The sequence below is a fragment of the Sebastes umbrosus genome, chromosome 17 (genome assembly GCF_015220745.1).
Source record: "Sebastes umbrosus isolate fSebUmb1 chromosome 17, fSebUmb1.pri, whole genome shotgun sequence".
Lineage (NCBI taxonomy): Eukaryota > Metazoa > Chordata > Actinopteri > Perciformes > Sebastidae > Sebastes > Sebastes umbrosus.
The window spans coordinates 8992132-9017413 of record NC_051285.1 but is presented as its reverse complement, the minus strand read 5'-3'; the positions used below and the strand labels follow the sequence as shown (position 1 = coordinate 9017413).

Here is a 25282-nt window from a genome sequence, read left to right as displayed (position 1 = left end):
GTGGACAATCTGCCTTGCTGAAGTGCCTTTAAGCATTGGCTTCCAACCTGGGGGTCCCGACCCTCATTAGGGGTCCCCAGAGCTTCACGGGTAGTCGCAAGGCCTTCTTGATTTACGGGGTGTTGTGAGACAACTTTTTTTAAATATACAGTTGGCCTATATCTCAGCATTTCATTAATTTCTGCGAAGACAACTAAACGAAAATGTTTGGATTATTATTTAAGATATAAACAGGATAAGGGCACAGTGAAGACCTCTACACAAGCTATATTCACAGAGCCTTCGGTCTCTGCTAAACAGCCTCGTCCTGCATTACAAAAAGTACGCAGATAAAACAACAATAGCTAATAGAACAATTGCCAAGTGTCAGGGAGAAGAAAATAATTTGTCAAAAAAGAATCCTATCAAATATGTATAATGTTAAAAAATAAAAATATTGAAAATACATAATACAGACAGAGAAATGTACTAAAAGTTCCTAAAAAGAACAGAAACATGACAGAAAATAATTCCCTGCAGATGTAAATGAAGTAGAGGATTATGAGGCAATGCAAATGCTAAAGTGATGCATACTGATACTTGATATGCAAATATTCTGTGGGAATAGGCAGTTGGCTGTTGATACGCTGACAATCACCTCTTAAAGGTACAAGTGATAACATCAATTACCATCAATCTCAGCCATTTATCCATTTTTTCCACACTAACTGACGACCCATGCAGAGATACCACTGACGTTATGCTATTGGCTCATAAGCCTTATTAGAAGTGGGAACCAAACGTCAGATATCTCCCACAGAGACAAACAAAACATTAATTTTGGACCCGCCAAGATTTTTTAAAAGTATTAAATCACAATCATAATAATTTTTTTCAGGATAAGCCATACTTTTATTCGGCACCTTTCTAAAAGCTCTGTGGAAGTATTATTATTTTTACAGAAATATTCTTCTACTCAAAATGTGTTTATCAATAAGACCTTTAATCCCTACAGGGGCTATAGCAGTCCAGTTCTGAGGTCTCTACTCTGGCTCCATGTCTCTCTCAGAGAATTGATTTCAAAATACTGCTGTTGGTTTACAAAGCACTAAATGGTTTAGGACCAAAATACATTTCTGATCTTCTGCTATGTTATGAACCATCCAGACCTCTCAGGTCATCTGGATCAGGTCTGCTTAGTGTCCCAAGAGTCAGAACTTAACATGCAGAAGCAGCGTTCAGTTTTAATGCACCAAATATTTGGAACAAGCTCCCAGAAAACTGCAGAACCAACTCCAACTCTGAGTTCTTTTAAATCAAAGCCTAAAACTTTGCTGCTGCTGTCTTTTATTAAACCAGATAATGATCTTATATACTGCACTAGAGCTTTTACTCTTGTGTGTTATATTCTATTTTAGCTTCTATCCTAGATTTTATTTTTAGCTTATTTTTATTTTCTAATCTTTAATGTTTTTATAACTGTTTTAATTATGTCTTAATGTTCTTTTTGCACTTTGTCGCAATGTTCTTAAATGTTTATGTAAAGCTCTTTGAATTGCCCTGTTGCTGAAATGTGCTCTACAAAATAAAGTTTATTATTATTATTATTATTATTATTATTATTATTATTATTATTATAGTGGCGTTTACAGTGAACTTGTTGTAACTATGCAGGCACAATTCTCTGTTAATCTATTTTCTGGAAAATCATCAGGGGGGGAATACAACTTTCATTTTATTATTTTTTTTAAAGATGAGTGAACAGTAAGTTAATGACAGGTAACTCTCACAGCTCCAGCAGAGCAGCCTGCATGCCCAGCCTGTGAAACGTGCCTCTCCAGACGCACGCTGGTGGCACGCTGGTGGCCAAGCGCATTAAACAAATGCAGACTGCGATGTGGAGGTCAGTCTCTCACCACCAGAGCACCACCACTAAACCCCCCCATCTCTGCTCCCTCTGTCCTCCACAAACAAGGGATTTCGCATTGCACTCCTTCACCGCATCCTGCAAGTCACGTCTCGCTGTGTGGTGTGTCCCGGTGCGTCGTCGTCCTCACACCGGCCGAAGTGATGCTCTGAGCTGCACTGTTGATCCCCAGCTGTCGCCTCACATCTCTGCTCTGCTGCAGCAAACCCGGGCAGGAAATGGTCCCGTGCTCAACTACCCGTCCAGAGGTAAGGTGCCCACCTCACCTCACCGCTGCACTACCTGCATGTACGCATGGATGCATGGATGGATGCAGGCAGGTAGTGCACATACTTTCTATTCAGCGCATGTTTGTCCCGTTTGATCAGATAAAGGAGCTCCGAGCACAATGTCCTCTGCAGGGAGCTCAGCACTGCGGCTCCACGCACTACTTTTTCTCAATATTTCATTTAACCCCTCAAAAGGGGATACCCAGATAGGTTGTGTTGACCTTATCTTATAGCCTATACAGTGTGGGGATGACATGCATGAAAGTGTATCCCCCTATTATAGCAGATGAAATGTTGCCATGCACAATGACTTGAAGTTTTGTCTATTTAACCCTCAAATGCATCTCAGTTCATTCATTCTTTGTTATAGGATATGTTGTCATTCAGTTTTTAAAGGATGCCACATAGTAAAGCTGTGATGTGAATTATCATAGGAGATTCTAATGTCATTAAAAACTTGAAATAAACTTACTTTATGACAAGTCAAAATCCCTAAAAAAGAATGATGTCACTACAGGAATATACAGCCACGTCGCACAGCAGTTTGTGAAATAGTGATGAAATTTAATGTATTGATTTGCGCACAAAGACATGACTTTCACATTTTTTTTCGTGATGGTCAGCACAAAATCAATTCGTATGCAATCCACGTAATTCTGAATCGGGAAGCATAAAGTGCGGCAAACGCCACATGGGGAGGAGATCAGGGTGGATGGGTGGTCAAAAAAACACCAAATTTTTGCCCAGGAGACCGGTGTTCGTACCCCGTGTGAAACCAGAAGTCAAAGTTGATTCATTTGTCGTGTAACTTCCGTACTTAAGTTAGGGCACTTTCTGTGTTATTTTAACCCAAACCACGATATTTTCCTAAAGCTAACTTAGAAGTTTGTTGCCTAAACCTAACCAAGTTGATATTTTCCTAAGCCTGACTAAGAAGTTTGTTGCCTAAACCTAACCAAGTTGATCTCTTCCTAAGCCTGACTAAGTAGTTTGTTGCCTAAACCTAACCAAGTATATATTTTCCTAAGCCTGACTATGTAGTTTGTTGCCTAAACCTAACCAAGTCGATCTTTTCCTAAGCCTAACTAAGTAGTGTGTTGCCTAAACCTAACCAAGTCAATCTTTTCCTAAGCCTAACTAAGTAGTTTGTTGCTTAAACCTAACCAATTCGATCTTTTCCTAAGCCTAACTAAGTAGTTTTGTTGCCTAAACCTAACCAAGTCAATCTTTTCCTAAGCCTAACTAAGTAGTTTGTTGCCTAGACCTAACCAAGTCGATCTTTTCCTAAGCCTAACTAAGTAGTTTGTTGCCTAAGCCTAACCAAGTCGATCTTTTCCTTAGCCTAACTAAGTAGTTTGTTACCTAAACCTAACCAAGTTGATCTTTTCCTTAGCCTAACTAAGTAGTTTGTTACCTAAACCTAACCAAGTTGATCTTTTCCTTAGCCTAACTAAGTACTTTGTTACCTAAACCTAACGAAGTCGATCTTTTCCTAAGCCTAACTAAGTAGTTTGTTGCCTAAACCTAACCAAGTCGATCTTTTCCTAAGCCTGAGTAAGTAGTTTGTTGCCTAAACCTAACCAAGTCTATCTTTTCCTAGGCCTAAGTAGTTTGTTGCCTAAACCTAACCAAGTCGATCTTTTCCTAAGCCTAACTAAGTAGTTTGTTGCCTAAACCAAACAAAGTCGATCTATTCCTAATCCTAAGTAGTTTTATTTTGAAAAGACTAGAGCGGAAATTGACACGTTGTTGAAAGTCGTGCCAAGTGTCACGAAAAAAAAAAAGGGAAATTGGTGTCTATGTACACGAATCAAATAGATTAAATTCAAAGATTATTTCACCGTGAGACTGTGTTGGAATATAACGCTGTAAGATGCACACATAATTCACTTTTATGCAAATGTATTTAACGAGTTCAAATGATTCATGAGGCAGCAGATTTTTTTCTAGTTTTTCTTTTATGCCTACTAGTGGAACAAAACGTAGTAAGTCATGAAATCTCCCGTCCTGAAGAGGGCAGCCTGAGGGATCCCATTTACAGTACACACAACGCCAGCAAACTATAAATCAAACGCCTCCAATTTTGTGCTCTTAATGGGAAAAGCGATCATACCATTTATCACACACACACTGCAGAACGGTGCTCCACTGGGATGAGTTTCTGATTAAAATATAAAAATTAAATAATTGATAAATGGCAGAGGAATAGGAAGGAAAACTGCATTTGTAGAAATAGTAATGAAAGTCAATTCCCCTGCTTTATTAGAGGTCATATAAGTTTGAAAAGCAATGTTTATTGTGTGTCAGTCTTTCCATTCATCATTAGATGCCGTGTTCATGTCTCAGAGGCTCTACCTTACTACTCCCTCCCTCCCTCATCCTGCAGCTGGTGTCATGTTTTCCTGCCTCCCCTCACAGGTTAGACTCTCAGTCAACAGAGGGTCACAGCCACCAACACATCGCCCACCATCCTCCTACCTGGCGAGAGTCCTCCATCTGCCTGCATCCATCTAACCAGCAGTGAAGACAGACGGGAAAACTCACACTGTAGTGCTACTGCCTGTGTGTCAGTACCTATAGTGTTCACCCCCCAAGCCCCAAGCAAGTGTGTGTGTGCACTGATGTGTGTCAAGGTGGAGAGCTAAGAGGAAGACGAGGACCAAGTCAGCGAAGCCGAGCCAGCTGCTGCGTATGTGTGTGTGTGTCAGGGTCGAGTAGTGAAACTGTGTGTGTGTGTGAGGGGGCTATAGTGTCGACCAGGCTATGAGTGCGTCTCAGAGGGAGAGGCCGTTGGATGCTGAGTTGAGCTAAGGGAGCAGAAGAGGAGAATCTGTAAAGAGGAGCAGCCATGGGGCTCGGACAGTCCAGCAAGGCTCCGGTCACCGAGGACACAGACGAGGGTGAGTAATAAAAACAATCTGACTTTTTCTTCTTTTTGTTTTGTGAAGATAAACAGGGAAGGAGGGGTGAAATAAAATGACACAAGTTGACTGATTTATCTGCAGCCTTATCAATGTGTTAAGCTCTTCCTATTAGCAAGTAAAATTAAGTGCGTTTACAGTAAATGGTTGTGACTGATGTAATGCTCATTAGGTATGCCACTTGTCTTTTTCAGCAAATGGAAAAGAGGGAATACTTTGTAGCCACAGTTTGACTTTTGATGCAGCAATAGCATTGTATATTTACACAAAAATATTAAGGCTGCCATCTCTTAGTCGATTAGCCAACTAATCGGTTGTTTTGGTCTTAGTTGACTAAGATTTCTTTAGTCGTTTTTATGCCTTTTTCATGCTGAATGACTTATTTCTAAGAAATTTATGAGCACATCTCTAGTAAACACAAGATAAAAAAGTGGCACTTTAGTGTAATTCTTTGTGGAGAAACTCAGTTTTACAGATCTGTTGGTAAAAATCAACTAAACGATAAAGTGTGTTCGTAAAGTGTTAGTCGACTAAGATTTCAGTTCAATTCAAAACATGTTATTCGTCCATCAAGGGGCAGTTCAAAGCGAGCGAGCGTTCAAACAGAAATAGAAAAATTAATTTATACACTTAAAAAGCAATCTAAAAATACACGTATGACAAATGTGTTATAAAGACATACACAGGGTTAATAGCAGCAATATCTGACACTGGTTAAAATGTAAAAGGTCAAAAGTGCAAGTTCATTTATCAGTATATACGCAAGATGAACTGACCATTTCTTGTCTTGTACTGTAGCTGTTCACAAGTCTAATGGCTTCTGGAATAAAACCAAACGTCCTTCAATTAGTATTACATACAGGCAATCTAAAACGCATTCATGATGGCAGCAGCTTAAAGTAGTCATAGAGGATACGTGTGGGTCCGTTGATGATAATATATGCTTTTTTGAGGACTTGCTCAGTATTAACTTGTACTAAGGATCTTTGTGTTTTGCCAATCATTTTAGAGCTGAGGTTACTTTGCAGTCGGTTCCTGTTCTTTTGGCAAAGGGATGTAAACCAGCAGATAAAGGAAAAGCTTAAAATACTTTCAATATTAGAAGAATACAATGTTGTCAATATTCTCAGATCTACTCCAAATGAGTTTAGTTTACGTAGGCATTAGAGACGCTGCTGAGCCTTTTTCACAAATCTGTCTGTCATCAAACACGGTTCCCAAGCATTTGTAGGTTTGGACGATTTCAACATTTCTTAAATTGGTTAGTCATTTTTTATACTTTTTCATGCTGAATGACTTATTTCGATGAAACTTACGAGCACATCTCTGGTGAACACAAGATTTAAAGTGGTGCTTTTGTGTGAATCTTTGTGGAGAAACTCAGTTTTACAGATCTGTTGGTTAGTTTTCAAAATCGTAATGTTAGTTGACTGAGATTTTCTTTGGTCGAGGACAGCCCTAAAAGATAAAGTAGAGGGCATGAAATAGAATAAAAGGTTGTTGAAGTTATCCGAACTCTCGTGTCTTCATATTTATGATTATAAAAAATAGCTTGAATCTTGCCAGGCTATATCATCCTAATTTTTTTCGACATCAAGGTCAAGTCTGATTGGCAAACCTCTTGGTTTGAACTTATTTCCCTTTTCTTTGTGACCTGATCAATACAATGTGGATTTATCGATCTGAGGCAGAAATGAATTCCTCTCTGGCTGCACCCACAAGGACTTCAAATAAGTCAGCGTGGCATGAGTCAGTGATTTAGTCAGAAGTGAGGTGGCTTTCCCAGGTGTTTCCTTACCGTACATTTTCTTGTATCTGGTTTCCTAGATCTGTGGATATTTCATATTATATTAAATGCATTACAATAACAGTACAGAACAACTGATAAACTGTACAATTAACCCAAATAGTGAACACAGTAACTGCAGGAAATTTGTGTAAAATGAGCAATTTGGATGAAATTTAGCAAATTTAGATGAAATTTTGCAAATAATTTCCTGTGAATATTGCATTAGAAATGACTTTTCCTGTTATTTTTAGAAACTTTTAATAAAATTATCTGTCTGTATAATGTATTTTATTTTTTTTTTTAAATATTTACCAATCATGCATACTTTATAGGTTTTAAAGCCTGGCGACCCCTTGTTGGGGTCGGGACCCCCAGGTTGGGAACTAGTGTCCTAATTGACCTGATATGTTTGTTTCTTTTTAGAAAGTTGTAAACCGTAATATCCGTTTTCAGTTTAACACATTTGACGGGTTCATATTCCATTAATTATCATTTGAGTTCACATTCATTTGTTTGTCTGCTGACATACGTCATTATCGTGTGACAAAACAAAATTATTTTTTCACCCCGACTGTGTCAAACGGCTGCATCGCAAATCCATATCTGTGGCTTTCTCTTTCCCACTGGAGGCAACCACTATCAGAGAGGAAATCATTATTCATGGTTAACCTTGCTGCTTACTCATCTATAGCCGCGCCGTTCTGGAAATGTCACTCATAACAGAGCGACTCTGAACTCAGAGTTAATGCAACAGTGCACCTTCCTGACTTCTCTCTCGCAAAACAGCGTGGGCGATTTCACCGAGGGCAGGGGGAATAATAAACACATAGACACATCATTTTGAATTATAAAAAAAAAAAAGGCCCGCTCACTGGAAACAAAGTAATCCCCTCGCTGATGAAACTCCCGTCAGACGCAAGGCAGCGCACTCCTTTTTTGGAGGTCGGGGGAACCAGGTGGGTCACTGCATGTCGAGTACACATCATGCACTAACCCCTCTGAGAAGCAATAAACATGCAAATTTCACTTTATACTTCAGAAACGTTAAAGGTTGCTTCAAGGTTATATTGGCCACAGAGGTGTGGAGGTTTACAGATGTGTAAACATCATTTACATTCTTGTAATTAAATTTCAAATGTTAAATTTCTCCTAGAAAATAATCTGAATTTATCTGCAGAATAAATGTACAGACTGCTTTCCTTCCTGGAGCCAGTGCAGAGACAGATATATATATTTTATAGTTCATACTAAAGGGCGTTTGCATGAAGGTGAACTCTGTCAAGACATGTTTATCTCCTCTGAGAATGATGTGTGTACCACATGCACTCCCTTATGTGCCACATGTTTCCACTCTGTGTAAGCAGGAGCCTCTGGTTAATGGACAGGCCCTGTTTACTGCTGATAATGCTTTATCCCCATCACAGTGGCACACGGACCCATGGGTTCTGTTTCAGTTGTCAGAGCAACAGCGTGAGCGCTGATGTTCCCACGTTGGTGGGGTCTTAAGTGATTTACTGGCCACTGTGGGAGGCGGAGGGAGAGGGGGGAAACAGAGCGATACAGTGCTTCCACGATGGCTTATTCTGAACTTCTCACTTGTGTTTTCCGCCCAGAAATACTTAAACGAAAGAAAAATGGCTAAATCTCTTTATTTTTTTGTTCTATACAACAAAACTGAGCACCAAATGTGTATTAATCCACCACTGAAAATAGTCCCCAACAACTGTTTGAGATAAATTTACTAAAAACCACAGTACCTTTAAAATAAAATTCATATTTATTTCATATTTGTTGTCTGTTTTTAAAGTTTTATTTAAGCTCAAATTGAAAGTTTGATGTCTAAGTAGACATAAATGTACGCAAGGGCTGGTGTGGACGTCTCTGCAGAGAATCATATGCAGCTAAAAATGTATGAGAGTATAAAGAGAACAACCAGTCTGTCCGCTTTTGAGTATATAAGAGCCTTTAAGTGAGGACTGAGGGACAAAACGGAGAACATTTTTTCAAATTTTGTTGGCTAAGTGTGGACATACTCAGAGACACAGATGCAGACAACTTCTGACAGACAGAATGAAGGGCATAGACATACAGTAGACTACAGCGCAGTCATTCAGAGGGTGCCAGAGGCTGTGGGAGGCTCAAACTGAACAAGCGTGATTATTTCAATCCAAACTGATTAGCATGTGTCAGTCAAATTCAAATTGACTAGCAGATGAGTTCCTCGGTCAGATGGTTTCCTCAGTTAAGCCATGGAAAGGCTGTCAATGTGTCAATTCCACTCATGTGCATATTTCATTACAGATCATTACACACTCTGTTACTCATGTGTCCATCACTTAATACAGCACATTAAACCATTCAGAGTTCTGCTGGTAAAATATGACAGTCTCCATCTCACTCCCTCCCACTCTCTCTCTCTCCCTCTCTCTCTCTCTCTCTCTATATATATATATACTGTATATATTTGACTGCCTCTCTCTCTCTCTCTGCGATCACAGAGCTCTGCCCTCTCATCCATGACCACAGCTGTCTCTCTGAAAAACCCATCAGAACAAATCTCCAAGTAGCTCAGCAGCAAAATGACCATGTTTATCTGGAGTGTATGTCTTTGTGTGTGTGTGTGTGTGTGTGTTTGGTCAGGCTGTTCTCACAATGTTCGTAGCTAAACCGACAAAAAGTAATGCACTATAATTCATATATAACCAATGTAATCGTGAGCCAGGACAGGTGAAGCAGAATAAAGATAAACAAAGTCCACGTAAGGAGGAGGTGAGTGTGGATGGATGGATGGGTCTAAAACAGCACCGTCGCACTAAATGTCTCGTGAATGACGCAGTAATTCGCATTTCACCGATCTTGCTTTTTGTGTTTCATTTGTACGCCATGTAGTCTGAATTGACAGCAGCTGTTCTGAAACCAGAAGTCAATGTTGACTTTTTTGTCGCGTAACTACCGCACTTAAGTAACGGCACTTCTGAAGTTATTTTAACCCAAACCACACTGTTTTTCTAAACCTATGACTAAGCAGTTTTGTTGCCTAAATACCGCAAGCGCAGTTATCGCTCGTGTTGCTGGACAATCGTAGGAAAACGCACGAAAAATAACCGTTGAATATACAGTATCATCTTTAAGTCTATGCATATGTGTGTGTGTGCATTATAAAGCGGGCCTCATATGGTTCTTTTCACAGTTGGATGTGTAAACACTCCAACACATATAGTGTGAGAGGAGGAAATGCCAGTGATACGTGACTAACAGAGCAAAACATTAACTGTCACATCCAATAGATCTAGAGACTGCGGACAGAATGTGTGTGTGTGTGTGTGTGTGTGTGTGTGTGTGTGCGTGTGTGCACGCTGTACTGTTGCAAGAGAAGCAGGTAATGTTTATGGCCAATAAAAGTGTGTGTATTTGGGAATGATTGTGAATGCTTTGTGGATACAAGTGTGTGTGTGTTTGTGTGTGTGTGTGTGTGTGTGGTCAGATGATTGCAGAGAGTGGGCAGCAGCTGTTCCATCCTCGGGGAAACGGCAGAGAGGGAAAACCGTCTGTCCTGGTTGTCATGGCAGTGAGAAACAAACAGCCCCATCAGGTTCCAATTGGCGATTAATGTTGCCGATAGATGGAGGAGAGTGAGATAGTTTAGGTTGTGTGTGTCTGTGTGTGTGAGTGAGGTAATGTTCAATATGTGTGCAGAGGAGAGACTCACACAAAGACTGAGAGAATATCGAGCTGCTAAAAAGAGAGCTAAAAATTGGTCTTTTGTTCAGCGGGAAAACATGCAATGATCATAAACGGCGTCTTTGTGCGGAGGCTTATTTTAATTCTCTGCTATATATAAAGTCAGTGACCTGTGGTTGACCTGCATGGAGACCTCCATCTGTTTCAGCTTGACTGTCTGCATTGTTCAAATGAGCTCAAAGCAAACTTCACAGTGATATGTACTGACATTTACCATTCAACTATTTCCGTTTATACTGATCGAACGCCCTAGTTTTCATTTGTGTGAAGTGATTTGAGCTAGCCTATACAGTTGATGTATTTAAAGCTGAAATCTGAAACTTTTTAAATGTTTAAAGTAGAGCAAATATGTGCATCTAGTGTAAAGTTTTATCAATTTGTTGGCACGGTCACACATGCGCGAATGCAGGCGACCATCGCCGACCATCGCCTGCCAAGGTGATATTCGCCTGAAAGTTCACCAAAGTTGAACCGCACGCGAATCCAAAGATGCAAATTTGCTTCGCGACCAGAAGCGAATATTTTTTCACCCCTTTACTCGCATAGAATGGAAGTAAACGGGAGGTGAATGTTAATTGTGCGCGTGTGTGACCTTGCCTTTATTTAAAGAAAGACATTTCAGATTTCAGGTTCAAATTTCTGTTTTTTATTGAATATAAATTAACAGAGATGTTTCTACTCTTCTTTCTTACAGTGAATTTCGACCACTTCCAGATCCTGAGGGCAATAGGAAAAGGAAGCTTCGGAAAGGTAAGTCCATGTTTGCCAAAGTGTGGCCATGTTACTCAGAAATGAAATAAGTTGGAATCAGCTTCATGATATTTATTAATATCAATAGGGGAAACTAGTTTAGTAATGCTATGTAAAACATAAAGAAACTTACAAACAAATAACCTAAACAGGTCACGACAAAGGGCATATGAAAGACATCCTAACACTACAATACAAGCACTGACAAACTAACACATTCCAGGAGGACATTGGTGTTGCTCTGGAGCCCGTCTATCCAATACGTTAAAACACAAAACAATATATATAAAACTGATCATATAATAATAAAAGGTAAATTACAAGAGATGCACAAGACCCAACCCCATCTCCTAAAAATTACATTCCCATACAACTAAACTGCATTCTCAATTATGTTTGGTGGGAAACAAACAGCAGACTTTCCCCCCAGGAGACCGCTGTTGGTGTCCCGTGTGAAACTAAAAGTGTTCCGTTTTTGTTTTGTTTTGTTTCAATGTTGGAGTCATTTGAAGGCCAAATGAAAGGCCAAATGAAGGCCAAAAAAATAATAAACCTAACCATGTAGTTTCGTTGCCTGAACCGAAACAGTGTTGTTGCATTTTTTTTTTGTTTTGTTTCAATTTACAATGTTAAATGTTTTTAAAATTGTTTAAAACTGTGACCGTAATCTGGGAAAAAAACATGTTTCCCTCGAAAAGTAATTAAGAATGCAGTTTAATTGTATGGAAGCATAACTGGGTAGGAGACAGGGTTGATAAAAATGGGAAATACATATGAAACAAAACTTTAAAAATATATATATATCAAATGTATATTCAATATCACACAATACATGCACATGTGCCATGCGATTCTAAGGTTGCAACTACTTTTTAGTACTGATTCATTTGCTTATTTTCTAGAATATTCACTTGATCTGTGATATCATCAAATAACTTGTTTTGTTTTACTTAACTCGAAAACTTACTTAAACGATTAATCGATTATGAAAAATCGCTGCACATTAGGCGCAACATGTTCCGAACACTATACCATGTCCCCTCCCTGTCAGTACAATATTATCATGTCTAGTAAAGCCCTCCGGTTTAATTTGCTCCAGACCAACCAACAGCTCAACAGAGTCACCCCTTGTTGTCACACAGTGCAGAGTAATTCGCATCGGCACTTACAGTACACGTAAGCACATACAGCGATGCACACGCACGCTCGCATGTATACACTGAGCACATACCCACAGAGCATCTCCACTCTGTCCAACAACAGATAAGCAGTCTAATCACAGTAGATGGCAAGCTGTTGAATGGGAGGAGTGATGCGATCAGGGTTTGGCTGATTAACCGTGCCAGCTGCTCCACAGATCACTCTCTTAGATAGCAGTAATCACTGGCTTATTGACGCTTGTAGCATAGACGAGCACGACGACAAATAAATATGGAGCATTGCTGCTCTGCATATTGAAAACAGTGTCCAGGCGTGCTCAGACACATTGTCAAAAGGGGGTAATCACGCACAGTTTGATATATACGAACAATGACAGCTACCCAGACTGCACCAGGTGTTATATTTTGTGTTTTTGCTGCGTCACATCAGTCATGCTATTTATTTTCCACTGATACATAAATACATTGACGCTGTTTGAGAGCATTGTTATGCAATTTTGAAAGAAATATCTACATCCCTGACCGACACCCACCCAGTAGTCCTAGTGAATGCCAACATGATATTTTCCCATCTCTGAAATGCAAAACATGCTGGTGTGAAAAGTTGAACGTCTTAAGAGAGGATTAAATTCCTGATCACAGAGATTAAAGACAAATCCTGAAGTTTCCTTCCAGCCTCGTTGGATGGACAACATTTCTGGTTATTGCGCTATAACACATCATGTGTAACAAGCATTAAAGCTGTAGACAAACATGGATGAATGATGGAAAACACACTGCTGTATTGCAACATTTTGCAAATGTATATAATTTTCAACGTGTCAAACAGAATATCAGCATTTTATCCTAATTATTAATTTATGAAATTTGATTTTTATTATATAATTTTGCCCATGAGGAATGGTGTTGTGATATCATATTGCAGTGAGGGGACTACATTATCACTTTGTATGAATGATATGTTTGCAGAAAGCAATACACGAGTCACTAGCAAACATCGGACAGAGATGCACAAGCAGAACACCAACAAAGTATTCAGACCATGTTGACCATTGCAGTGAAGGAGTTAACCCTTATGTGATCTCATCATCAGGTCTGCATTGTACAGAAGAAGGACACCAAGAAGATGTACGCCATGAAGTACATGAACAAGCTGAAATGTGTGGAGCGCAACGAAGTGAGGAACGTCTTGAAAGAGCTGCAGATAATGCAGAACCTCGAACATCCTTTCCTGGTCAACTTCTGGTAAGCCAAAGACACAATGTGATCCTCCATTACTTAAATATGTAAACAAAAAGCTGCTGTAAACATTTTAAAGGTGACATATCGTGCTCATTTCCAGGTTCATATTTGTATTTTGGGTTTCTACTAAAACATGTTTACATGATTTAATGTTCAGAAAACACGTTATTTTTTTCATACTGTCTGTCTGAATATACCTGTATTCACCCTCTGTTTAAGACCCCCTCCTGAAAAAGCCCAGTCTGCTCTGATTGGCTTGTGAGAAAAATATGGTGCCCAACCCTGTCTCCTACAAAATGATGTTCCCATACAACTGAACTGCATTCTACATTACGTTTCGAGGGAAACATATTTTCTCCCGGATTACAGTTGCAGTTTTAAACACGTGGTTAACATTGTAAATTGAAACAAAACAAAAAAACGCAACAAAACTACTTGATTAGGTTTAGTAAAAAATCATGGTTGGGCTTAAAATGACTACGAAATTGAAACAAAACTAAACTAAAACGCAACAAAACCACTTGGTTAGGTTTAGTAAAACATCATGGTTTGGCTTAAAAGTACTGTGAAATTGAAACAAAATAATAATTTAAAAAAACCCGCAATAAAACTACTTTTAGGCAACAAAACTACTTGGTTAGGTTTAGTAAAAAAACATCATTGTTTGGCTTAAAATGACTACGAAATTGAAACGAAACAACAAAAAGGCAAACAAAACTACTTTGTTAGGTTTAAGCAACAAAACTACTAGGTTAGGTTTAGTAAAAAAAACAAAACATCATGATTAAAATAAGTCAACGTTGACTTTTAGTTTACACAAAGTCCTGTGTTTGTTTGACCTATCCATCACCCCGACCTCCTCTTTATGTGGACTTCCGCCGACTATCATTACAAACGTATTTGTGATACGTCAAAAAGAAATATGTTTCCCTCAAAACGTAGTTCACAATTCAGTTTCGTTGTATGGGTACTTCATTTTTAGGAGATAGAGCTGAAGTGACATAGGAAGGGGGAGCCAAATCTGAATGGTTTATTGAATCACATTGTTTTCTGATCTAGACAGCCCACAAAAAACTGACTGGCTTGTATTATTTCACAGTTTGTGGGTTGGTAGGCACTCCAGATACTCAAATATTTGTGCACAAGCACTGAAAAAGTCAGTTTTTCAGGATGTCCCCTTTAAGCACCTCTTTATATCGCTTCTACAAAGGCTTGTATTTAACACTGGTATTACCATCAACTGTAGCAGCCATTTGATTGATTTTGTAGTGCACTACGTGTCACCCGTTTGATTTTTATGGTGATTGTATTCTGTCCATTAACTCAGTGAATGCACAGACACACAGAGAGCATCAGCCATTAAAGAAAGCTCTGCAGTGTGCAGATGCATTCAGAAAGGTGTTGTTGCCCACTGAAGAACACTCTCGAGTCTCCATCCGCGTCATCTCACCCTTTGAAGTTGCTAAAAGGAAAATGTAGTTTGCTCACTGATCCAAGTTCAACTTTTATGGGCACAACTCGCGTCTCTTGGCAGGCTTCTCGTTTGCCTCACCGCATTTGGGGGTCGCGGAAGTCTTTGCTTTATTCAAACAGCGAGTGCTAATCTAAGATGACTCATCAGGTACTCTCAGCGACTCATTCATCATAATTTGAAAGCCCGAGCTTATTGAGCACCAGGAATCGTACTTTCGAGATGCCTGATAAGTGTGGCTTGTTAAGTTTCCATCTGAAAGGCGTCATTAATTCTTGATAAGAACTCTGCGACGTTTGAGAGGAAGCAGCCTTGGTTTTCTTTCTGTCAAGCAGAAATGCAGAGAGGAGAGAATGTCTGAGCAAGGACGATGAGTAACTGCCACGGTCGTGTACAGTAGTCCAGTTTTTTAAAAATCTAACATTTATTTATTTTTTATAGTATCATTTATCATTCCTCCTTTTGATTTACAGGTTTGCGACTTGCTCTTTTGGGGTTCCCAATAAAAAAAAACTGGAAATGTGAACGATTAAATAAGATACTAGAAACGTGACTTGTGGCCAAAGGTCCCAAGATACGATATTATCACGATACTGAAGTCACGATACAATCTTATTTCAATTTTAAACATTTTACGATAATGCGATAACACGTAAATTCACTTTAACGCCACTAATTTCTTTAACACATTAACGCAATTTGCAATTTTTTGTTCGTAGCGGGCTCAGTTTTAAAGCTAGAGGAAAGACACTGGTATCATGTGAAACTAAAATAAACTAAGGAATCCATTGGTACCAACCAAGTCATACCACATCATGCGCAAAGGAGGCTAAATAACGCTCCAAACCTACGCTAAATTTTGGCGAGGAAAAACTGTCATGGCCATTTTCAAAGGGGTCCCTTGACCTCTGACCTCAAGATATGTGAATGAAAATGGGTTCTATGGTTACCCACGAGTCTCCCTTTTACTTTATGATAATCACATCTCAGTGTTTTCATTCACATATCTTGAGGTCAGAGAATGGACAGTTTTTCCTCGCCAAAATTCAGCGTAACTTCGTAGCGTAACTTCGTAGCGTTATTTTGCATTCTTCCCGACAAGCTAACATGACATGGTTGGTACCAATCAATCGAAGTTTTCTGGTTTCAGATGATCTTCACTCTAGCTTTAAGACTGAGTCTGCTACAACCTCTGAAAGACAGAATAGCGGACGGATTGTTAAGAGGTTAATAGTTTATATAATAAAAAATTCATACTTGACGTCCATGTATTGATACAATATTGCAAAATATCGTGATACTGTGCTGTATCCATTTTTCCCCCGCTCCTATGTGGCATCAGTAGCTTTTCCCCTCATCTACCCTCTGTCCTCTGTCCCACTTTTCTATCCTCTCTTCACCTACTTCCCCATTTTAATCCCATATCTTTTTGAAAGCTACTCTGGCAGAATCAATAGCTGTCTTTTAATTACTAATTTGAGGGAAACAAAGCTAAAGCCTCCCCCGGTGGGAATGAATGAGAAGAGACTAAAAGCACATTAAAAAGAGGAGAGGATATAAGGACAGCGAGGTGCAGGGAAGGGAGAATAGCCACAGAGCAGAGAGAGAGAGAGAGAGAGAGAGAGAGAGGCGGCAGAGAGGGGAAACAACAGAGGAGGTGAAGTGTACAGACTCATCAGACAAACAATGCCAGTGCTTGCTTTCTTGCTTGATTGCATGCTGTGTTGGACAAAAAAAAAAAACAGTTGGAGGGTTAATGCCTTTGGCAGCGTAAATCCCCCTGAGTGGGGGTGATTTCCTAGGGAGATGTGCTTGGGTCAGCGTTGTGCCCACTCTCTCTCTCTCTCTCTCGCTCTCTCTCTTTCTGTCTCTCTCACTGTGTTGAGTTGGCGTAAGTTATGATTGTCCTGAGGTAAGCGCTCAAGGTCAGAGACGGGGAGAGATTGCCCGCAGGCGTATGAACCGCACCGAGACAGCTCCATGCAGAAAACCAGACTTTATTTTTCTTCCGTCCCCTGGCTTGTCCTCTCATCCTCCTCCTCCTACTCTGTCCTCTTTTCATTCACCTCTTCTCTCACCTTCCTCCTCCTCCTCTCCTATTTTCCTCCTTCACCACCTGCTTCTCTTCCTTTTCTCTCCTCCTGCTGTCAATACACTCGCCACTGCGTGACCTCGGGTGTCTGAGTAACTGTGTGCAGTCAAGCAACAACAACAACAACAACGCACTTTGCAAACTAACATGTGAACTTTTAGACAAGTTATTTTTCCCTCCAGGCAAACTATGAAGTATGATTATGGAATACTGAGTTTGAAGAATCTTAACCTCTGGCGTTTAGTGTGTGAAATCGCATACTATGCAATACATACTCACTATCGTTCAACTCACTTTTGTGTGAATAAACAGTAGTATGTATCTTTTCGAACGCACTGAGCAGTAATTTACGTCGCCACTTCCTGAGAGCCACCGTGCCGGCTGGAGACGTGTAACCATGGTAACCCCTTGCCAACCTCATGTGACCAAAACGACAGTTTGTGAGAATCAAAGTCTGAACTAATTTAAAATATATATTACTTAAAGCAAAGTGGAATCTTATACTTACAGTTAAATTAAAACGTTATTGATGTTACAGAGCCGTTCGTTATGAACGTTGTCGTTACTGCCGACATTGCATTGTGGGATATTTATGCTGCCGTAGTGTCCACTGTTGCATACTATAATATTTCCCCGGAAATAGTATGCAATTTGCGCACTATTGGTTTCACACTAAGGTTTCAGACATACTAAAATATCTCACATTCTGTTAGTATGGAATTTCGGACGCTACCTAAGAGTGGGTACGGTCAGTGTATTGATGTGCCAGCAGTGGCAGCTCGTTGTGCCTGCGCTGCACTAAGTCCCACTGTGTAAGGGGAGCTCTTCCTGGCACTGGCGGATATACACTCACTATATCAGAGACAGAGAGGGAGCATCAGATGCTGCTGTATTCGGCTTCCAGTCGTGCTGCCTCTTTAACTGTTTATTTTGCAGTTGATTTGTTTGTTTGGTGGAGGAAATGTCACAGAGGAAGAACTTCTCGAAACTACCTGGCTGCTGTTGGGTGTGATGGATGTGTTGATCACAGGCTGTGTAATGCGTTTTATGTGAGGAGCACATTTTGTTCTCAAGCAGAAGGAAAACAATCACTCGAAAAAATGGCCTGCGTTAAGTTGTTGACTTATTTTTATATTCCAGAAATGCCATCTGCTAAAACTGTTTGGATCTTGAGGGGAACAAATATAATTTTATACATTTTCATGCTGTTAACAAATAAATTGTAGACTTTCAATAATCTGTGGAGAGTTTTGAGACACTCTGAAATGTTTTTTTTCCCTTGTTACTCTTTCCAGGAATTGGCCCGTTGAGCTGGTTTTAATAATCGACCACTCAGCCAAACAGATGGGATTTATACAAACTTGAAGAGATTCAAAAAACAGCGAATGCTCAAATAAAAAGGGCAGATTAGTGTTAGTGTGTTATTCAGAAAAAGTCTGTGCTAATTTAATACCTACCAGAAAATACTGTCTAGGATTTAGGAAATGACATACAGTAACTGTGCTTCAATATCTTCTTTTGTGTTCTCTTCAACAAACTTGGAATAACTCAGAATAATAATGTTCTGCCAACTTTGTTCAATGTATGGTTAAGAATTCACAACTAAACTTGCTTTTAACAAGCTTAAACTGCCTGGCAAATGCGGCGGCCTATCGTTGGCATAGCGGTCCCCAGACAATAACCTCGCATTTTTATGTTAATAAAATGTACTTGAATCTACGAAGCTGTAGGTTATTACTAATGACATTCCCATTATATTATGTTGCAACGTCTGCTGCATTATTATGTGTTTACTACGTGTTTATTTGCATATAGATCGGGGAAGTGAGATCTGATCACAAGTGGTCACTCAAGACGCATGTGAATGCCAGGTCTCAACAGGGCCAAAGTCTACAGGACACTTCATTCCATGATATCTAACCTCTGTGACAAATACTGCTGTGATGCAACATGCTATTGTAAAAAAAAAAAGTAATTGCGTAACTGTCAAAAGGAAAAAGAAGTACATTAACAAAAGCTGAAACATTGTGGAGTAAAAGCTTCTCTTGCTCCAGGGAGTCCCTCTTTTTTTGCTCAGTTATTATGCAATCTCACTAATGCATTTCATTTCTATGCAGAGTAAGACATCATTCAGTGTTATTCCCTGTTCATGTGCATTTTTTCCTCAGCAAACCAAACAGAAATGACATAATGTCTCACAAAGGCAATGTTTTTTCTAAAGAAACTAAGAGAAGAATTCCTCCAAGCATCCTGACATAAAAGATCTAGTACAGATGTGCTGTATGGTACAGGCACTACAGTCTGCTTGGGTACAATATAGGGTACATATTGAGTGAATGGCGTGAGCTAAAATAAGCTTAATTGCAGACTCCAACTTTACAAGTAAGCAACAGTAAGATGTGCATGTACCTGAGGCACACACTGTATCCTTGTGTATCTGCAAAATGTGCACTTCGCAGCCTCATTTCACTTTTCATGCTGCAGGCATTGCCGATCGCTAGAAAACAGCATGTCAGCATGTCAAGTATTTGGCCTGATGTCAAGGTGACCTGGTTGAAATGGAATATCATAATCAGGGGTGGTGAGAATAAGGAAAACACTGATTAAGTACTGTTACTGAGCCTAAAAATTTTACATTGATGGAAGTAAAAACACATGAGTAAAAGCAAAAATCATTATTTTAAAATAAGCTCTCTTGTTAAAGCTACAGTAGGTAGAATTGGAGCAAATATGATTTAAAAAAAAGTTATTTTTATGAAACTGTCATTGTATCCTGACAGTAATGCATGAGATAGGTAATCTGGAAAAAAAAAATAATGTGTCTCTCTGTCCTCCGATGATCATAATGGCATCTGTAAGATTTCACAGACTGGAGGAAAACAACCAATCAGAGCTGCGCTGGACCCGGCCATCTCTGATTAGCTGTCAATCACTCGCAAACTCATTTTACAGATAAACAGTACACTACAAGATGTTTCTGAAAACACTTGAGGCGAGAAATAGGCATTACAGTAACAGAATATTGATTCATTTGATCAGTGCTCCCTAATTTGACCATTTGATCAGAGTTTACGAGGTGATTTACAGCTGCCTCCGTTGAATGAACAGCCAATAGGAACGCTCTCTCTCTGAAATGACCTGTGATTGGCCAAAGTAGATTTTTTAAAGCCTGAAAACAGAGCCATGAGGAGGTGCAGAAGTCTAGTTATCTCTCAGAACACCTGAATTACAATATGCTGAAAGGTTATTAGGGATTTATTGCCCAATTATGTAAAAAAAAAAAAGTCCGCCTATTGCAGGTTTAACTATAAGTGGAGTTTTATGTATATATTTTACTTGAGATCATTAATATCCCGAGCTTTCTGTGATGGATGTATTTTTTTTGCAAGAGAGTGCATCCATGCATGCGTGTGTGTTCTCAGGGAGCATTAGACACAGACTGATGGGAGCTGTCAGTCAAAGGAGGTGTTGGGAGTTGGGGTTGAAGGAAGGTCGGAGGGCTGTCGGCATCGATCCAATGTGTCACAGTCTGCCGGCTGTGTCCGTTTCAGCAAGTGGGCTTTGGTCACAGTGTGTGTGTGTGGAAATATGTGTGTGCATGTAAGGATAGTATGTAAGTCTAATCACAGTAATTGCAATAGATTGTGTTGAACAACACAGTCCTGATTAGCCGTTTTATTATTGAGATTTACTGATGTGGATTTTCAGCTGTGGACATAGATGCTAATTAACAAAACTCACCAGACTGTGGAGGTTTAGTTAATTCACTTCATAAAAAGGTATTTAGGTTACGAATAATAGGTTACTGGCAGGAATAAACAAGTCCAACATTGCTACATTTAATGAATGCGTACACGTGATATTCTCCTTTCAGAGAGGGGGGTACGTTTACGGGAATATTGCCAACAGTGCCATTACTAAGAAGGTAAACAATTCTAATTCAGGCACTTACTGTAATGTCTTTCTTGATTTAAGGGCAGTTATCTGCTCTAAAAATAAAATAAGCTGTGTCCTTGAAGACCGATTTTAATAGAATATTATAATTATAACATTTTTTATCATTTTAAATTGCAGCAGTTTTATTTGAATTAACATGTGACAACTGTTACCTTTGAAAGAGGCAAAGGAAGTATTTTTTTTTGTGAGGACACATTACAAAAAGCTTCTGAGTCCCCGTGGTTTTCTGGAGACTTCCATTACTGAAGTGGCCTGGGGTGCCTATGCCTCTAAAAGCTCCACGCAGGATGCTCTCCCATCAGACTGGCTGCCTGGAGGCCGCCACGAGGTCACATTGAAATGCATGTGTGGCGGAGCAGATAGAGACAGTGAAAGAAAGACGGAATGAGACAGAGGGAGAGCGGTGGGACAACTAGAGGACAAGAGAGACAGAGAGAAAAGGACATGGACAGAACAAGCAAGCTAAAGAGAAACCAGATGCCAGCAAGGCTAATGAAAAAAGGTCTGCACCGTACAACATAATATACAGGTGCTAATCTGCAGTCTGGCTGCCGTTCTCTACTCTCTACCCCAAAATGCTGGCCGAGGCATCGGCTGCTAATGATGCTTGAGAACTTGTTCTGTCGCTGCCTGTCTTTTCCAGCCCATTGCAGCAGCGAAATACAAATGGAGACAGTCAATGTAGTGCATTTGTCAAAATGAAAAATACTGATTACTTTCCTCTTCATAGTTGCACATCTGTTTCCATTTCTTTCTTCCTATCTATCATCTTTTTCCCATTGCATGTTATTATGTTGTTGATATTACTTATTATTACACAGCTGTGTTGAATATTCGATTCTAAATTGGTCAATCACGGCGTTCTACGGTCTGTTATTTCTTTATAGCAGGCCGTTGCTATGTATAGTAGACCGTTGCTATGCATAGCAGACAGTTGCTATGGGTGCAGTTCTGATGTCGGACTGGTGAACCATTTTTGTGTGAAATTATTGATTTCTTAAGTAAGTAGCAGTGTAATAAGCGGGATAATGTACATTTAATGTATTTAATGGCCTGATAACAGTCGAATCGGGTGCAGCTGAGCAGCAGTAGCTTCAGTGCTCCGTCTGTCTACAGAGGATGCATTCAGGCACAGTATTGAGTGTAGGTTAATGCACAGCTTCAACATGAAAAAGGCTCCTTTAAAATCACATTAGTCATACACGTATATGTTGTCATATTAATGCTAACTTGGGTAACTTCTGTGACCCAGCGCCTACCTGTGACGAACAACTTAATGAGGATCATATCTAATTCAGTTTGACAGCAGTGGCAGCAGGCCAGTGGAGACGTCATTCATATTCAGACACCTTCTAAATACTGTGTCGCCATGTCAGAGAGAGAGAGAGAGAGAGAGAGATCACTTGTTTCAAGAAGAAATGGGGCTTTTATTGTCATAGGAGCCCAATTTACACTGTAATAGAGTGGAGATATTGCTGAAGTAGCGTAGAAGAGAAAGATGATATAGCACCTAGGTCAGTCAGTCCCAGAGGGATGATGTTGATTTGCAGCTGTAATATCTAACATACAGTATGTATAGCACAAGAAATGATTCATAAGTGCAATATTGTGCACTGTTGCAAACAATGGCAACAGTGCTCACTGAGCTAACAGTGTTAACCTGGGCGGAAACAGAGGGTGGGAGCTACGCTTCCACGACAACGCCGTTGTCAGCTGTAATTGCCGTATGACAGCACTGCAGAGAGGCGGCCGTGAGCTAGCCAGTTAGGCACGCTCACATGCATGATCACACACTAAAAGGCACAGGCGGCCGGCCCGGCAATGTCAACAAAGCACAGAGAAGCTCACATTACAACACACACAGAGGGAGAGCGACTTTCTCTGCTCAGGTAGACATTACTCCTCTATATCTTTACAGCAAATAGCTGTTTGCTCTTAATGCTCTGGATGTCGTATAGAGAACCTTTAAGAAAAAGGCTCAAACAACAAGTAGTTGGGTGGCAATAAATATGCCTGGGTACACGTGTGTGTGTGCACATTACAGTAATCAGCGTGTACTGTACGTGCATCACTGTCACCCTCCGTATGGCGACTTTGTTCCTGAGCAACCATGTGAGAGGTTGCGGTGAGTCAGTCAGTCTTGTTTGCTCAGAAGACAGAACGACAGCTATAAGCCCTTTCAGTTTTTACCACCTCAACTTTCTGATGGAAAGACTTGAGGGACAGAAAACACGGAAACCTCAGCCAAGCATGAGAGATGGTTTTCTACCTGATTAAACTGGTTTCACGGAGGACTCAAGTGTGCCATCGATTGGCTTGATGGACTTGCAGTCCCTCTTTAACTTTGACCTAACCAATCACCCATGCATGTTAAAGTAATAATACATATCTATTTTGGCTTTTTCTGTCAGTGAATATCCCACTAACCAGTTGATAAAAAGCTGTTACATTACATTTTAGAAGCAAATATTGGTCAGTGAAAAGCAACAATGAGCATTTGGCATAAGATATTACCAAAATGATCAAAAAGTTAGGTTGAAGAGGATTTTCACCTCAAAAAGTATGAGACAGAAAGATTACATTTCACCACATTAAATATAAATAAATTAAAGGTAAAGATTAGGGATGGGGAGTAGTATGGGGGAATAGTATAGTAATAGTACTTTGTTAATATTAACATCAGCTAATACAGATCCAATATTTGTCTGCTAAATTTTAGCGGATACACTTAATTGAATAGTAAATAGGTAATTATAATGATTAACAAAATAGCAATTAACTAATAAAAATAAGTAATTAATGAAGAAAGTGAAAGATGATTAAGTTAAACATGATAAAGTTGAAGATTAATGTCTAGAAAGGGTCACTGAACTCACTACACTACAGCAGAAATTGTCAAAAAACATCAGATGACCGGTGTTAATGCCCCATGTGAAACCAGAAGTCAACGTTGATTTATTTGTCACGTAACTTTCGTTACACCACTTCCGGAGTAATTTTAACCCAAACCATTACTTTTCCTAAACCTAACTAAGTAAGTTTGATGCATAAACCTAACTAAGTTGTTTCCTGTGAAGATGGAAGTTTATTTTGAAAAGACTGTATGCATGTAACAAGTGGAAATTGACACGTGTTGCTGGACATTTGAAGGACAAAAAAACAAAAATATCAAACGAACCGTTGTATGAGGATACGTTGCTGTACTACATGGCAATTAAATAAATAAACGGCAGTTTTCCTGGAAAGAGCCAGCGTTTGTCTACCACGAAAAAGAGCAATTAAAGTCCAGTCTGTGTCCCCTAAATGCTTGTGACAGCAGCTTCTTGGATTTCTTTGCCACCTTAACTACTTTTGCTGGGTTAGAGGTATTTACACTATGTGTGTGTGTGTGTGTGTGCGTGACAGAGAGAAACAGACCTGTAAAGGGAGGGAGAACGAGACACAAAGAGAGTTAATCAAATGATTAATAGACAGAGTAAAATGGAGTCCATCCAGCAAACACACACTGCTGCTCTCACTTTAAAGCACTGAGAAGCTTGTTTTTCTCGCCTCGGTTTACAGTTTTCAGCCCGACTTGTGTCAAGCTTTAAATTTGGGTAATAAATATTTCACACACATTCAGTTTTGCATTTTTTTTAATTTATTTTTTTTTAAATATTGTACACATTTTTGCATGCTGTATCTCACACTACTGCCCTTAATGTTTTTTTTTCTTCTTATATCCATACTTTTTCCCATGACAATATTTTCAGAATATTCTCTCTAATGGCCGTACCAGCTTTTTACTGTGAAAGTTATTTCTATTCTAAAATTAAAGCTTCAAACTAACTCTTTAGATATATTCCAGCATTATATTGCACACAGAACCACAGAGCAGGAGCACTGTGGATAATCGGTGGGAGGAATGTTTTGACCATCTATGAACTCAGTCAGAGCCAAACTACAAATCCTGTATCAAAGTGAAGCATTGCTTTGATATTTAGG

The 25282-nt window shown here is 39.6% G+C and overlaps 1 protein-coding gene across 1 annotated transcript in view; it reads left to right on the top strand.

The window, feature by feature from the left end:
• Window positions 1-1805: 1805 nt before the first annotated feature.
• Window positions 1806-25282, top strand: part of stk32a (serine/threonine kinase 32A) — a 73634-nt gene continuing 50157 nt past the window's right edge. Inside the window, exons 1-4 of the mRNA XM_037748244.1 lie at window positions 1806-2154; window positions 4594-5075; window positions 11321-11376; window positions 13630-13781. Coding sequence (XP_037604172.1) covers window positions 5024-5075; window positions 11321-11376; window positions 13630-13781 — 260 coding nt within the window. The 5' untranslated portion in view covers window positions 1806-2154; window positions 4594-5023. The remainder of the gene's footprint in view (window positions 2155-4593; window positions 5076-11320; window positions 11377-13629; window positions 13782-25282) is intronic.